At 60.2% G+C, this 16,246-nt stretch overlaps 1 protein-coding gene across 1 annotated transcript; it reads right to left on the bottom strand.

The window, feature by feature from the left end:
• Positions 1-752: 752 nt before the first annotated feature.
• UNC13D (unc-13 homolog D) lies at positions 753-16,000 on the bottom strand. The gene is made up of 32 exons (XM_059828253.1): positions 15,944-16,000; positions 13,288-13,320; positions 12,906-13,013; positions 12,460-12,519; positions 12,146-12,212; positions 11,885-12,062; positions 11,490-11,534; positions 11,022-11,090; positions 10,765-10,834; positions 10,318-10,422; positions 9,901-9,993; positions 9,543-9,646; positions 9,158-9,275; positions 8,442-8,566; positions 8,082-8,172; positions 7,730-7,786; positions 7,147-7,244; positions 6,855-6,906; positions 6,399-6,529; positions 5,946-6,066; positions 5,208-5,351; positions 4,916-5,014; positions 4,033-4,239; positions 3,789-3,857; positions 3,353-3,432; positions 3,052-3,157; positions 2,903-2,974; positions 2,699-2,782; positions 2,281-2,401; positions 1,562-1,685; positions 970-1,175; positions 753-859 (listed from the first exon to the last, which is right to left on the bottom strand). Exons 1-32 carry the CDS (start codon positions 15,998-16,000, stop codon positions 753-755), a joined length of 3,201 nt encoding a protein of 1,066 aa, XP_059684236.1.
• Positions 16,001-16,246: the final 246 nt, after the last annotated feature.

Genomic DNA, 16,246 nt, shown 5'->3' with positions numbered 1-16,246 from the left:
AGGCTCTTTCACAGGCCAAACCCTGGCTCCATCGGCCGGTTGACGGGCACCGGCTGTGCTGCGTGCTCAGCCCTGCCTGCCTCCAGCACCGCTGGGCAGTGGCAGCTTTCCCAGCCCTTTGATTTATACCTCGGTGTAGGTGATGTTTTTGCAATGGCCTGTAACTCAAAACAACGCTACCTGATTCCCTGCAGAGGAAAACAGCCCGACGGATTCAGCACGGCCAAGCCCTCGCCGAAGCCTCGGCCGTTGCCCCAAAGCACCCCAGCACAGACTCAGCCCACGCATCAGCTTTGCTGCTTTTAATTTAAAATAAGAGGCTTGTCCACAAGAAAAAAGAAAATAAAAAGGTAGGTTTGGCCACGGGCTGTCCCCACCCCAAGTAAATGACGATGCATTGGCATTGCCCTGCCGCAGTGGTTGCAGACAGGAGGGTTGGGGACACGGCCAGGCGATATGGCACCGGCAGTGACAAGCTAATGGGGATGGGCAGGGACAGCCACACACTTTCACATCCCCCGTGTAGTGTTGCTAGCCTGGACAGGCAAAGACAGCCCCTGAAATACCGTGTGCCCAGCCTCATGGGAGCATTGCTACCCGCAGGTGGGGGGGAGATGGGTGCTGGGAGGTGGCGGGGGGCACCCCCTCTGTCCCCCAGCCCCTGCGGATGGCTCTGGCTCCAGCACCGGCAAAACTGCTGGGCTCCCACTGGCCAGACCCGCTCATTTTGGGACCCTCTTCTTCCACCTCCCTCACTCCGTCTCCTTGGACTGCTTGGCTCGTTGCTTGCGGAGCTTAACAAAAGCCTGAGCCTCTTTGTCCCCCTTCCTGGACTCCAGCAGCCGGAGGATCTCGTCTCCTGCCAGAGAGAAGCGGAAGGATGATGGGAGACGCCCGCTGCGTCCCCTCCCGCCACCGCGGGGCCAGCGGGGGCTCGGCGGGGCTCAGCCCGGCTGCGGAACCACGTACCTCTGGGCTTGGGGTGGGTGAGGGGGAGGCGGGTCTGGGGTACCCATCCCGCGTCAGCCCGGTCCTCATCGGTGTCGAGGCCGGGCAGGTGGCAGAGGGGGAAGAAGGCCTCGCCCTCCAGGTCGTTGGCCCCCAGCGTGTCGTAGTCGAAGACGGTCAGCAGCAGGCAGGCCCCCTCCTGCCGGCACTTCTCGGGGGGGATCAAGCTGCAGGGGAACGGGATGCAGGGGACCGTCACATCCCATCCCCTCCATCCCCAAATTCAGCCTTCCCTCTAGGGACCAGGCTTCCCCAGGGTGATGCCCCATGGAAAGCCAACCCCCCCCCCCCGCCACTGCCCTGACCCCAACCCCTTCAAAGCAACCAGCCCTGGCATAGCCCCACACCAGCCTGCAGGACCCAGATGTTTGGGGTGCCCCTACCCCAGCTCCCACCGTGGTACCCCACAGCTGAGGCCCCAGCGGGGTGCAGGGGGTGAAATCCCAGGGCAGGACCCAGTTCCCAGAGCAGCAGCCCCATAGCAGGGGCTCAGTTGAAGCATGGGGGGCTGTGGGGATTGGGGGTGGCCCAGTGGGTGTCATCCCCTACATACAAGTCGAAGGCTTCATCGAAGAGGGGGTGCAACTCGTTCCTCTTGCACTGGGTGGTCCGAGCCACCACCTCGGGGAACTGGTGCCGGGGCTCCAGGGTGAGCTGGACGAAGGGGTCGCTCGAGCCTGGCGAGGCGCAGACGTCAGCCCCCTCCTGCATCCCCTTCTGCCCCGGCACGGCCGGACGAGCCCAGCCGGGGGGGGCTGGACACACTGGGGTGGCTGGGGGGGTCAGGGCACCCTGACCACCCCACCCCAGCCCAGCCCACGCTCCTGGGAGAGTCTGGGAACATCCCCAACCCTGCCCACATGTGGATCGGCCATGGGTGGCTGCAGTAGGAGTGACCTCTCCTGAAGACCTCCCCAAATGACAGCCAACCCCATAGACTGTCCCTTGTCCCCCCGACATATTTTTATGTCTGAGACGTGATTTGCACGATGGAAAAAAGCCGCCTGCCCTGGCTGCTGGCTTGTGCTGCAAAGTGAAGGCAGCGGGATGTGGGCACAGTGTCCTGCCTGGTCCTGCCTGCCACATCCCACTGGACCACCCTGGACCAGTGCAATAACCCCCCTTCTTCCCCAAATCCACTTCCTTGGCTGCAAAAGCAAATCAAGACAGAGTCCTGTTACTTCAAGCACTGCCAGCATCTCTCCTACCCCAGCGCGTATCAGGGACCGGGGTGGGGGACACGGTGGGGGTCCCTGGCCCACCCACACCCACCGTTGGAGTCCAGCGGGATGAGGTTGACAGCGTTGAGCACTTCCACGCGGAGTTTCTGCTCCGAAGGGCGGTACAGCGCTTTGATCGTCACGGCCCCATACTTCTCTGATCTGGTGTCCAGCTGAGCGATGGAGTACAAGAATAAGGGTGCTGCCTTTTGGCACTCTCGAGGAGGGGGTGCCCAAGGTCCGGTGGAGGCTCAGCGGGCATTTTGGGGTACTGGTGGGTGATGGGCATCCTCTGGGATGCGATTGAACCCCCTCCTGCCCACCGCTGGGGCAAAACCAGCCCCAACAGCACCAGGACTGGGAGGGTGGTGGGGAAATCCCATGTTTCCACTGGCAGGCTGTGCCGGGCAGCCTCATGCGTGCAAGGGCAGGATGTGGGAAGGGGCTGGGGGCACCATCCTGACACCTACCTGCTGCTGGATCCTGTTGCTGAAGTATTTCTGGATGAGTTTGCGGCTGGTGGCAGAGCAGAGGGTCAGGTGGGTCTCCAGCGACTATGGGGAGGACGAGAGGTGACGGTCAAGCACATGGACGGGTTTGCAGCCCGGGGACACTGTCCCTGGAGAGCACCCAAAGGAAACCTTGGGGACCCCCACATCCCCAGCACCCCGTACCAGGAAGGCTGCGGTGTGGAGGGTCTCCAGCGGCAGCCCGCAGCCCTCGGCATGGAAGCACAGCTCCAGGCTCTGGGGAGAAGGATGCTGTTAGCCAGCAACCAGAAACCCGTCCCTGACGGGGACCCCCGGGTTCCCCCCCTTGGTACCTTCAGGGCACAGTGCAGCTTCTTGTAGCACTGGGCCGAGGGGACCTGCTGCCCCGCGGCTGCCGACAGCACGGCCAAGGTGTGATGCCAGAGGAGAGTGAGGAGGCTGCAGGGGTGAGGGAGGAAGGCTGTGAGCAGGGGTCTGGGAGGGGGGGGTGGTCCTCAGCCGAGGGGCTTTGCAAAGACCAGCCAGCCCCAAAGCGGTATGTCCCCAAGCCCCATGGGGCTGTGGGGACACGCCTGCCGAGGGACAGTGACACTGCTGGCCTCTGCCATGGTGCATCCCCAGGGCCCCAGTCACCTTTTGAAGTTCTCCTGGACCAGATGCTCGTTGAGATACTGCAGCTCCGACTCCAGGAACTTCATGAGCGGGATGATGGACTGCAGTGAGAGGAGAGGGGCATTGGGGAGGGCACGGGGGGGCCGTATCCAGCAGGGCACGGTGGGGAGAGGGGCAGACCGCTGCTGGCTGGAGTCAGCAGGGTGGGGGGGTGGTCCAGAGAGGCTCCCTCCCACAGTGAGGACATGGGCAGGCTGTGCCCAATCTGGTCCTGCTGCCAACATGGGCATCAAATGAAGCATATGGAGGTCTGGGCCCCATCGCTGGTGTATCCTGTGCCCAAAGTGTGGGGCAGGGAGAGATGGGGAAGGGCGATGGGGGCCTCCACCAAGTAGGCAAGGGTTAATCACAGCTGCCAGAGAAAGATGGTCCAGGAGGGGCCGGGCCAGGTACTTACATCCTCAGGCTCCCGGGTGTCATTGGAAGATGAGAGCTCCTGGATGTGTCTGGCAATGCCCTTTTCCAGCTGTGGGGAGAAATGCATGGAGGCACTTGGGCTTTGCCCTCTGCATCGGCCTCCCCATGCCCGGGTCCAGCTTGTCTCCCATCCCAGGAGCATTATGGGCTCCAGGCCCCCTTGGGTGAAACCTCCCCACTTTGGGCCAGGCGGGGCCAAGGAGGGATCAGTGGCAGGTGGTCACCTTGGTGGCCAGGGCTTGCACCACGTCCCGGACCTCATGGTCCAGGCAGGAGACGGTGCTGTCGAGCTGGTTGTGCAGCGTGTGCTGGATCTGCTGCGGGTCAATGATGGTCCCCGTGCGCTGCTCCAGCTGGGCCCAGTCCAGCTGCGATGGCAGCTTCAGGATCAGCAGCCGCAGCTGCTTGATGTTGTTCACCACGATGCAGAGCTGGGGGAGGTGGGTCTGCTTCAGGGTGTCCCACACCCCCTGGTACATCCCCCGCCAGCTCCCCATCCCCAGTCTCATCCCCGTCACTATCCCCATCTTCATCCCCATCCCCATTCTCATTCTCATTCTTATCCTCATTCTCATCTTCATCACCGTTCCCATCCCCATCCTCATCCCTGTCCCCATCCCCATTCCCATCCCCATCCTCATCCCTGTCCCCATTCCTATCCCCATCCTCATCCCTGTCCCCATCCCCATCCCCATTCCCATCCTCATCCCTGTCCCCATTCCTATCCCCATCCTCATCCCTGTCCCCATCCCCGTCCCCATTCCCATCCTCATCCCTGTCCCCATTCCCATCCCCATCCTCATCCCTGTCCCCATTCCCATCCTCATCCCTGTCCCCATTCCCATCCCCATCCTCATCCCTGTCCCCATTCCCATTCCCATCCCCATCCTCATCCCTGTCCCCATTCCCATCCCCATCCTGCTCCCCCTGCTCACACAATTTCCCTCCTGATTTTCCAGGATTATGGCTATCAGGGATCAACTGGTCCCCGTGAAAGGCAGACCTGGGATGTCGGCTGGGTGCTTAGCAGCTCATGTCCCTCTTTGCCCAGAAACCATGGCCAAATCCTGGCTCTCCCTAAGCAGTGGACCCTGCCCCGATACCAACCCTGTTGGCCGCTTCGCCCTCGTTCTGCTCGTTCAGCGACAGAGCCTCAGCCCTCTCCTTGATGAGCCGGCAGTACATCAGTGCGATTTTGCACATGTCCTGCAGGATAGAGAAGAAGCCAAAGGGACTGAGCTGGGCAGCACAAGAACCACCGTGGGACCAGGGGACCCCACCACATCGGCGTGGGACACTGACCCCATTCACGGAGACATGTCCCCAAGAGCAGGAGAGGAAACTCTGGCTGCTGATGCCCGAGAGCATAGCATCTGCTGGCAGGGCTCGGTGTACAAACCTCCACGAGCTTCACCATGATCATGAAGGCTTCCTCAGGGTCTGGCCAGTTGAGCTGCTGCCAGGTCTTCACGATCTGGGCATAGCAGGTGGACAGGTCGACGGTGGATGTGCTGTGCTTGTTGTGCTCCCCGAAAGGTGTCAGCTGGGAGGGCAGAGAAAGCAAATGCAACTCAGCTTGTACAGAAAGCAGCCATCCCAGACAGGAGAGCTGCTCCTTGACTTTGGGGCTTTTTGGCCCATCATCAGCTCCATATACCCTGATGTCATCACTCAGTCACTTTGGAGAGTGGAAGAGACGAGGATGGATGGAGTGTCCTGAGCTCCTCACATCGGGCTGTGCCCTATCATACTCTAACCCAGGGTTGTTGGACCACACTGAAGGGCGGGGTGAGGAGCCCACAGCCCCATGGCTGTCTTCCCTCCCCTCTTCCTAAAGGTCAGAAGCGAAGGGGATGCCCACAGCATGGCCCAAACGCAGGCTCATCAGTTCGCTTGGGCTGCCAGAGAGCAGAGAGGGAAGGGGCAATGGGATGCAGCATGGGGCCAGAGTGGGATCAACTGGTCGAGGAGACCACGTCCTTTGTTACGCATTTGGGTGAGGAACCTGCCCACTCCTGGGTTGCAAGAGGCACCTATGTGGTGGTCTCAATGCTGTAAGCCAGGCACAGCAGAAAGGTGTGGAGGGAGCTGGAGTGTCCCCAAAGGACGGAGGGAGATGTTCTCCTCCCCGGGGTACCTGGTCCATCTGGACGGCTCTCTGTGCCCTCTCCAGCGCGATGGTGTAGGCCTTCTGCAGCCACTGGGGCACAGCTTCCTTGAACCACTGGTGGAAATCGCTCAGAGCCAGAAGTCCATCCCTGTGGATAAAGACACCAACTGCACAGCAACGGCCCGGGGCCATCACCCCTCCTTGCTCTCACATGCAAGAAGCTGTCCCAAGGCAGAGGCAGCACGTAGCATCATGCTAAGGAGAAACCTCGCCTTGTCTGGAAGTTGAGGTCTCCATCAACCCCACTCACAGACAAGCCTGAAACCCTTCTGGTGATGCTCACATAGACACCAGACACCAACAGCCTGGTCTGCCTTGTGTGTAATCAGTGATGTAGGTGAATGGGAAGGATTTGGAGTTCCTCTCAATTAACTGCTTGTTCCCTTGCTTCAGCACCTCCCCTCTTTCTGGGTTGGATACCTCTTTGGGAGGAAGTACTTCATCCGATAGAGCTCTTGCAGGTTCATGTAGAGCTGGAAAAGGCTCTCAGCCGTGGGCTTGGACATGCTGCTGTCAACCTCGCGTAGCTGCTCCTGGACATGCTCTGCGACCTGGCGGTGAGCAAGGGAAAGGGGGACAGCTGTTAATGAGGGTCCGGCCGGGAAGGCTTGGTCTGCTGGGGGCTTTCTGGAGCCACAGGGAGAGGGTCAGCTCAGGGGACTCCTCTTCCTTTTGGGTGGCATTTAAGGAGATTCATTGGGTCAAGTAAGCAGATGATAGTCACTTTATGGGCACGCAGGGAAAGACGGAGAGCTTCCCTGGCTTACTCCCTTTCCAGGCTTGCGACAACCAGTTGCCACCTGAAAGGTGGCCAAAAACCTCAGCCTGGCTTTAGACCTTAGTCCCACGAGTGCAGAGCAGCCCAGGCTTGCTCACCAGGCTCTCCAGCTCCAGGTAGGCGATGGAGAAAAGATTCAACTTCAAGGTGCTGCAAGAGAGAAACAAGAGAGTCAGGAGCCTGCCAGCCCCGGCCCAGCAAACCCAGCCCAGCAAACCCTCCCAGGCCATGCCCTTGCCCTAAGGGCGAGGACAGTACAGCTCTAAGAGGCAGAGATGGGACCACAGATGCTACCTGTGGAGCCCAAGAGCCAAGGAATGAGGCGTCAAAGTGCCCTGTTTCTTGACCCCAGGGAAGGTGGATGAGGGGGGATCGAGCTCCGAAACCTACTTGATGAAGAATCTATTCCAGATTTTCTGGCACTGCTGGAGATCTTCTATCACTTCCAGGAGGAGTCTGGACAAGGCTTTGCCATTCTCCTCCATGCTCTGCAAAGGAAGGAACAGCTTGGTTTGGATGCTCAGTGATTTGGAGATGGCCTGGGCTCCGTTCTTATCTGACTTCTTTCTGTGATTTTTTCTCATGGGGTAGTAATCTATTATTAGATCCGCATTAGGAGCACCAAGAAGTTGTCGGCAACATCCACTGTCGCCCTGTGCTTGCGTGGCCAGGCTGGGGACCACCTCCCCATCCCCTGAGCATTGCACCAGGGCCTTAATCTTCAATGCACCTCAGCAGCTCCAGGTAACGTGGCTCATGGCATTTTTAAGCTGGAAATCCAAATGCCTTTTATGCCTTTTATGGTTGGACTTGATGATCTTACAGGTCTTTTCCAACCTTAGTGATTCTGTGATAGTGATTCTGCCTTGACTGTATCAGAAAACTGGAGAAGCCTCATCTCAGTCTTGTCCTCCCACCCCAAGCCCAGCAAATTGCTTCTTATAATGTCAGAGAGGCAGAGATGGGAACTGACCTTCACCATGGGCTTGAGGTGCTGCTTCTTCATATGAAACCACTCCGTTGTGCCTGACTGCAAGAGCGGAGTCCTGGTATGATGGCAGGGAAGCAGGAGGAGCAAAGCCAGCTCTGTCACCCCCTTCACTCGCCCTGTCCCTTGGGTGTGGTCAGGACCCAGCTCCATGTGGTGGGAACCGCAGGCTGGGACCACCAGGTTGAAGAGGGGCAGGGATTTCCACCCACCCCCCCCAGGGTGGTCTGTGGTTTTGCTGAGGTGTGGGCATCGGGCAGGGGGTGGAGGGGAAGGGAGAGCTGCAGGGTCCCACCTCCCTGGGGCTGGGGAGGGTGAGACCCCCTGGTCCCACTACCTTCAGCGCTGTGGAGACCATCTGGGGGAGGTCAGGGCTGGGCGTGCACAGCTCGTGGAAAGCTTTCATTTTGCACATCTGGACCAGGACCCTGCAAAGCGAGAACCTCGAGTGAAACCCAGCACCAGCCCATCAGAAAGAACCGCCTCTCCCCCCAGAGACCCTATCCAAACAAACCTTCCCCTCCCAACATCTCCCACAGGGAGCCCAGGAGGAGGGACAGGACAGGACAAGTGTCACAGCAGCCTAGGAGGGGGCAGAAAGGGCTCACACAGGTTTCTGCTCAAGCTTACAGGCTTGTCCATCACGGTGGCCGAGCCACACAACCCCACATGCAGCTGGCACCAGTGCTCGACTCACCGGAGCAGGGACTGGAGCCTCTCCGTGGACCTCGGGACCGAGAGGGGGAAAATGATGCGATACCTCCGGATGAGGGAGACCCCATAAGTCAGCAAGGACTGGAAGGACTCGGCCAGCTCCGCTTTCTGGGGAGAAGGAAGGAAACACGTGCTGTCCTCAGCGGCAGACAGAGATGCCGGCAGGACCATGGCACCGTGGCAGAGGGAGCTGGCAGCTCCCATTCCTTTCTAGCCTCCTCCAGGGATGCGAAAACCCCCTGAAGTCTCCGGTAACTTCTCCCTGGAGGGGCTCAACTGAGCTTTGTGCTTAAACCCCATTGCTACACATGAAAAATTCGGAGTCTCCCTGGGAAAATGAGCAGGGAAAAGCAGGAATTGGGTCACATCTAAGTTTTTCAGGGGGTGTGATTGATTTGATAGCAGCGATGGAGGAGGAGGATGCCGGTGCAAGGGGTAAGGGCTTCTCCACAGAGAGGGGGAACAAACCCCCGGGGCAAAGGGGATCCCTGACCCGTGGGTTGTCCTGGTCCCTGTGACTGGTTTGCCCCAGAAATGCCCTCCAGCCACCCCACCACCCCTGTAACTCAAAAGCTCCTGCCCTTCCTGGAACACAGGGAGGGAAAGAGCCCTGGGACCTGGGAGGAGAGGCTCGGGCTTGGGTGCATGGGGCATGTTTCCCCAATCTCTCCCCCCTGTGTGGTGTCGGAGCCCCCTCACCTGCTCTGGCCTCAGGCGCTCCTGCACCCACTGGTACTCGATGCTGGTGATCTGGTGGAGCAGGCAGTTGCTGTTGAACTCGAGGCTCTGGTAGAGCTTGCTGTACGCCAGCCACTGCCTGGGGAGGAGGGAGAGGCTGGGCTGAGTCCCGGGGGGCTGGGGGGGACACCCAGGGGCCAGTGTGGGGCTTCCCCACCCATGGCTACAGCTGGATTGCAGGGGCAGGACCCAGGTCTCCTGGTGCTGCTGGGGGCAGGGGGGCAATACAGCCATGCTGAGCTCGTGGGAGAGACGGGCTGTGGTCAGACGGCCCCAGGGAAGGTGTCGGGGCCCTTGCCCCTGCCCCTGATGCTGCATCGTGGCTCCCCAGGCATGGAGTACTCACGCCATGACCTGGTGGAAGTCAGAGAGATCCTTCTGCGTGGCGTGCAGGTACAGCACGGTGCTGGCATGCCTGCTCAGCTCCCCATCCCAGGCGATGCTGCCGGCCTGCGAGGATGCAGAAGGAGGATGATGTGTCCTGGAGCAAGCTGGGCTGAGTGAGGAGGGGGACAGGCACCGGGGTGGGATGTATTTGCAGGACCATGGGACGAATGGGTGCCCCGTAAGGATGCCAGGGATGGGCAGGCATCATCATGACCCTCCTCTCCATCACATTGCAGCAACGTGGCAGGCGTGCCGGGCTCCAAAGGAAGCCCTCACCCCAGCCCAGCTGCTGGAGGGCTGCTTCTCCCCCTCGGTACCTGATGCTGAAGGATCTCGTAGGACACCAGCTGCTGCAGGAGGTGGCGATGGACAGTGTAGCTCGGCTGTGTCCGGCTGCTCGTGGTGGCCCTCTGAAAAGAGACGAGGCATAGAAGCAATAACCATAACTTGCTTGAACATGCAGGGACGCAGTCAGAGAGTGGGGACAGAGGAACCCAAAATGATGGGGCCAGAGAGCCCCGTTTGAAGCCGAGCCAAGGGGTGCAGCTGCGCCAGGAGCGATGCCCCCATGCTGGCATGGAGCTCAGGGGAGGGTCGCGCTGGTTTCCAGCACATGCAAGCCCTGGTGCCGGCACCTCTGGTCCTGGGGCAGGGATCTGTGACCCCAAGGGACAGGCAGCTGACCCGTCCTGCCAAGGCAATGGAAAGGGACCCCCTTCCCCACGTCCTCCTACCTTCTTGTGAGTCAGCAGGAACTGCAGGTGACACTGTCCCCGGTTGGGGTACGTCTCCGTCCGTGGCTCCAGCTGGTGCCACTGGTCATCCCAGCAGTGCAGGTCCTGCATGCACAGAGACAAGGGTGAAGCCCCGGGCAGCCTTCCTGGGGGGGAGGATCCCGCTCAAGGACCAGGTCCCACTGCATTAATGGGGCAGGAAGATGCTTTATTGGATAACTCTAGTACTGGATTAAAAATAAAAGATGTATAAACACTGAGCAAGTGTGTTGGAGTGGCTGGGGCACCTGCCACTGAACTGAGGGACCTGGCATCACTTTGTGGCTCTGAGCCGGGATCCTGGGTGAGCTCGGTGCTGCCGCAGGGCTGGGATCCTGCCCGGACCCCGTGAGATTTAACCAGCACCTGCGGAGTCACTTGGAGGAGAGGATGCACCGTGGCGCTCACCTTCAGGCGAAGGACCACGTTCCCCAGGAAATCGTCCTGCCCTTTGTCTTTGCGAGCATCTTTGAAGATTCTGAAAGGCATGAACAAAGGAGGGGATGAAAAGGTCTCCTGCAGCTGTGGTTGGGGCAAAGAAGGGCGACACAGACCTGCCACCCTCCCGTCCTCCTTCCAAAGGCAATTTTTAAAATCCAGCAAGCAAATAAGCATTTTCCAAACCCTCTTTCCTTGGCAGCCATTAGGGCCGCACCAGCACCAACCGTTTGAGGCCGTGGAGGTCCGTCAGCTCCCCCAGCTTGTGCCGCACCGACTCCACCACATCCGAGTCCCTGCGAGGGTGGGCGGCGGAACCCACCGCGGGGAAAGGAGGAAATACAGGTGATTGCAAAACAGTTCAGGGAGTGGCTATGACAGCGAAGAAGGGAGGGAACGTGTCGGGACTGAGGGTATCCCCGAAATCAGCTGTCCAGCCAAAATCTGCAAGCACATGGCTTTTTTCCATAAATAAAATCAGGATCAGCCCTGCCTGGGCAAGACCAGCCTGGGCTCTCTGCTCATGCTGATGGCATCCTGCACTGTGCACTACTCCAGCAGAAAGTGATGGCGAAAGGGGTCCCCAGCTTGTTTCTGGGGTTTTTAAAGGGTGCAGGTTGAAGGACCACCCCAGGGACCCTCCCGGGAGGCAGGACACCGCTCAGGGCTGGGTGTTGGGGGGTGCTGCCGCTCACCACATGTCCAGGTGGAAGCTGGCCGTCTCCACGTCTTCAAACTCCCTGCAAGGCACCAGTGGGATGCTGTTACTTGAGCAGCATCCGAGGGACTGGCAGCAAGCAGGCAGGACAGGCAGGGATTACAGGCAGGTGCCTCCTCCCTCTGGGAGACCCCAAACCACCCCGGGCAGCCTGGGGAAGTGCTAGGAGAGCCCCAAGGGAAGGATTTTTGCCACGCTTTTGTTTTTCACTTCCCTGGACCTGCTGCATGGGTCAGACCGGCAAGCCCCAGCGGGCATCACCCCAGCAGACCCCCAGCTCCTGGTTGGGGTGAGTGGTGAACCCCCCCATCAGCCCCCAAGAGCCCTGGGCACCCCCTCCAACCCCCCCAAAGCCAAAGGGTGGCAGATTACAGGATAAATGTCTCATCCCACACCGGGCTGAGGGTCTGGCTTATGACTTGGGTGCGATGGATCTGGTCTTCAGGAATGAGGTCCTTGACCACAGCCTTCATCCGCTTCTTGTGGTCAGGGTGGGCCGGTTCCTGGCTCTTGGCCTCGATGCCCAGCAGGCAGTATGGGTCGCTGAACCCTGCGAGGGCACAGGCGTGCAAGTCCCCGTCGGGAGGAGCGGCTGTCCTTTTTCCAATGGGACACTCACCCGTCTCCACTTACCGCTGACGTCTTTACCCAAAATCCCCTTGGCTTCCTTCACGGTTGCTTTCAGGCAAAAAATTGGGCTCTGGAAGAAAGGAAAAAAAAATAATAGTGCTTAATGTGGGGGTCACCAACCCCATGAGGAGAAGGATTGCATTGTCAGCTGCTGCTCGTGCCAGCAAACAGCTCCTGAGCAACTCCCCCAGCGCTGCCTGGGGTACCCCATATCCAAAGCACGAACACAGGGAGACACCACAGCCCCCCAGCACCACCCCAATGCAGGGACCCCCCCCGGCCGCAGCGTACTGGGGAGACGCCATCTCGCCGCGTACCTCCAGTTCCTTGACCTGCTGCATGATGACGCTGTGTTCCTCCGCATCCATGCCGAAAGCCTGTGTAGATATCAGGGCCAGTGACGGATGCTGCCCTGTTAACGGTGGCTGGAGAGCAGCCAGGGGCTTCCCGGCTCCCTGGAGCCAGCTGCAGCTCAAGGGGAGAGCAGAGGAGCAAAGAGCCCAGCAGAAGGGCTGGGGACCAGCTGAAAGCTCTTGAGGGAGAGCCTTCACCCCACCATCCTGAGCCTAAGATAAATATTTCTCCCTAAGGCTAATATTTCCCAGCCGCAAGCTGTCCCAGCCCTCCAGCTGGATGCTGCTGCTACATCTTTTAAGGCGCCTATTAAAAGCTCCCTCCAAGCGTCCACCTCCTCCGTTAGCCAGATGGGTGGACATGTCAGGGGACAGGTTCTGGGGACCCCGTTGGGGAGGCAGGGACCCACCTTTTGCACGTAGGCGTAGAGCTCTTGGGTGTCCGCAATGTGGTGGTGCTCAGGCTTGCCCAGGCGGTGCCGGATGGTGTAGAGGACCTCCTCGTAGAGCAGGGTCAGCTGCGGGGCGGGGGGAGCACCGACACCTCACACAGGGCCAGGCCAGCGGGGACTTGCTCCGTGCAACCCCCAGGATTAGTGGGGTGTCCCCCCCACCCCGCCGCCAGCTCCCCACCGGCCCCTGACGCCTGCCTCCATGCACCCAGCCCTGCCCAGCCACCACTGGCTGTCCCTGGGGACATCGTCAGGAGCTGAGCTGTGTCCCCAAGCCCCAGCAGCGCTGTCACCCCCTCCGGTGCCACTAAGGGAGACTGTGACGGGGTCACGCTCGTACCTCTCTCTTGGAGAACCGGTGGGACAGATCCATCTAGAGAAAGAAGAGAAGAGAAGTTTCCCATCAGGTCTCGTGGTAGAGGGTGGATTTAGGAGGAAACCGTGGTCAGGCAGGGCAGGGCAGCTGGGATGGGGTGGCCTCATCCACAACCTGTTGGGGTGGGATGCCCCAAAGGATGCTGTGGCACCCTGCAGACACCCCATGGCCGAGGGACCACTTGCTCCATCACCCACGGGTGGGGCAGCACGGGGGCTTCACCCCCAAGCCCCATTAATTGAGGAGGGGGCAGCGAGGATGGCAACAGCAATTTGGGGTGATCCATAGGAGGCTTTAAAAACCAGCCACCCGCCTCTTGCCCCACAGAGCTGCTCGCTGGCCCGGCCAGGGCCAGCAGGACCAGACTGGAGAGCAAACCAGCCAAGGGAGAGGGCAGGTGGCCAAAGCGCAGCAAGGAGCTGCAGGCTGGACAAGGCAGCTATGGGCAAGGAGGTGCCAAAAAGCCATTGGGATTCGTGACTTGAGTCCCCTTGCCAGAAAAATGAGCACTGCTGCAACAGTGCATTGCTCGTTGTTGAGCTGAAGGGCCATTCCCCACTTGAAGGATGACGAGCTATAGCATTTACTTTCCAAAAGGCAATTAAATTAAAATGGTACCTTGTGATGAGGCACAGCCCGGCTCCAGTGGCACTCAGCCCCGGGGCTGGCCAGGGGGTCCTGCTGCCCATGCAGCCCCCATTGTCCCGCACCTCAAATGTCACCTCCCACTCATCCCGGCTCCACGTGGGTCCGGCCAGGAGATCAAACCACCTCTGCCAAAAAATACCCTTTTCCCTGCCAAACCCCAGTTCTCAGCCCGTCCTCACCCCCTGTTCCCTTCCTGATGCTGAGGCTGAGCCCATCCTGCCTCTCTAACCATGGTCTGGATTTGGCCACTGCTGCAGCTGAGCAACACGTTCCTGCCGCAGAGCAGGTGACGGTGACTTTGCCACCGCCACAAGCTGGGTGACGCAGCCAGAGGGAGGGGGACTTGTGCTCCCATGCCATCCATTATGGCTCCTGGTGCTGGAGCCTCTGGGAGTGCAATGGGGTGACACCAAAAAAAATAATGGATATTTTTGAAATGAGTTTGGCCCTTTCTGTGCCAAGGGGGCATACACTGAGCACAGCCCCAGTGCCTCGCTCAGCCCGAGCTGGCAGGGATGGATGGATGGATGAGTCCTACCTGTGGGTCAGCTGAGGCCCCAAAATGACCTTAGGATCCCCCCAATAGAAAAAGAAAACAACTCCGAGCTGGAACATTAACATTTGCTTATGGCAAATCTAGGGCTGGCATAATCCCCCGGCCATCTGGACTAAACTCAACTCTTCCACCCCCAGTGAATTTAACCCTCAAGATGCTCCTCTCCACCTGCCTCCGCGTCCTTCTCTTTAACCACGGTCAGTGCCAGGGGCTGCAGTGGCTCAGCAGCCCCTGTGAAAGGGGGACCCATTGCACCCAAGAGGGCCCCTGCCCGCTCCTGCCTGCCCCTTCCCAGGGGATCATCCACCTTCCGCTGCTGCCAGCACTGTCCTGCCTGCACCAGGGCACGGCGGGCACGGCCCCATCCCAAATCCTTCAGCAACCCCGCGGGCAGCGCAGCCCCACGGCAGGGTTGCAAGCGCAGAGGGGTGAGAGAAAGGACTTCATTTCTCTGCTGCTGTTACTTCTCAGCAGGGCACAAGCGTGTGTTCCTGGTCCGGCAGTGGAGTAGCACGAGAGGGCAGGGGGAGGAATCGCTGTTGATTTGGGGGGGGCAGCTCCCTGTTTCTCCCTTCTGCCATCCGAACGGCTGCTGCGGGATCTGCTTTGTGCTTGCCCATATGCACATGGGACTGGTTAAGCTAAAGCTGAGCTGAGCCACCAGGATGTGTTTACTGCTGCTAATCCCCACGCCAAGAATCCAGCTCAAATCCAGAAGCAGTGCTTAAATCCAGGTTCGGATATAGCCACCAGCATCCCCCACCCTGTTAGCTGCGGCAGTGTCACCGGGGCATGCGGCCAACTTGGCTGCAGAGATGGTAACACTTAGGAGGGAGGACAAGTCCCGGGGGGGGAACACCACCAGGACAGATCATCCCAGAGTCCAGCACAGGGGTTTGTGCTGGCACGGTCCTGGCAGCGCTGGGCAGAGGCGTGCAGAGCTGTGGGTCCCACCTCCACGAGGGCAGCTGCAGGGACGCTGTCTGTCCGGCCACTGGAGAGGAAGTCGGTTGGGTTGGGTTGGCTGAGAGCAGGTCTTTGGGGGATCTGCTGGCAGCAGGGAGCCCAGAGGGGCTGGGAGGCACTGGGAAGCTGCAGTCGAGCTAAGAGGGGACCCTCAGTGCCGGCACAGAGCTGCAGTGGACCCTGCACACAGCCCTTGGGTTGGTATGGGCATGGTACGTCCATATCCCCACCCCCACTCCTTGCGCATCCTTGCAAAGCATCCTGGCCCGGACACGGACTCCATCCCTTTTCTCTCATTCCCCTTTCACAGCCTCAGCACCCTGCTCTGCACCCCGGGGTCCCCCAGGCACAGCCGTCCCGACCCCCTCCCTGGGGCCATCACACCCCAAACACATTCCCCAGCCCCAAACATGATCCCCAGCCTCCCCCCCCAGGGTCACAGTCACCTACCTCGGGGCTCTCCTCCCCAGGGAGGGACCCCACGGGGGTCTCGCTGGCAGCATCCATCCCGGGGCGAGGCTCAGCGCAGGGCAGGGGAGCGGCTGCAGCTCTGCCCGCCGCTGCCGCCTCTCCCCCTCGCTCGCATGCTCAGAGGAAACCACAGACCTTATCTCACCATGGCCATTTTAACAAGCGGAAACGTGCGCAGGCCTCCTTCAAGAGCAGCATGGGGACGCAGGCGTCCCGGCCCCGCTTCCCACCGTCCCGTCCTGCGCAGGCAGCCCCTCGGCGATGGGCACCTCACAGACGGGA

The sequence above is a fragment of the Gavia stellata genome, chromosome 22 (genome assembly GCF_030936135.1).
Source record: "Gavia stellata isolate bGavSte3 chromosome 22, bGavSte3.hap2, whole genome shotgun sequence".
Taxonomy (NCBI): domain Eukaryota; kingdom Metazoa; phylum Chordata; class Aves; order Gaviiformes; family Gaviidae; genus Gavia; species Gavia stellata.
Note: the sequence above shows the minus strand (reverse complement) of the source record. Positions and strands in the feature narration are given on the sequence as shown.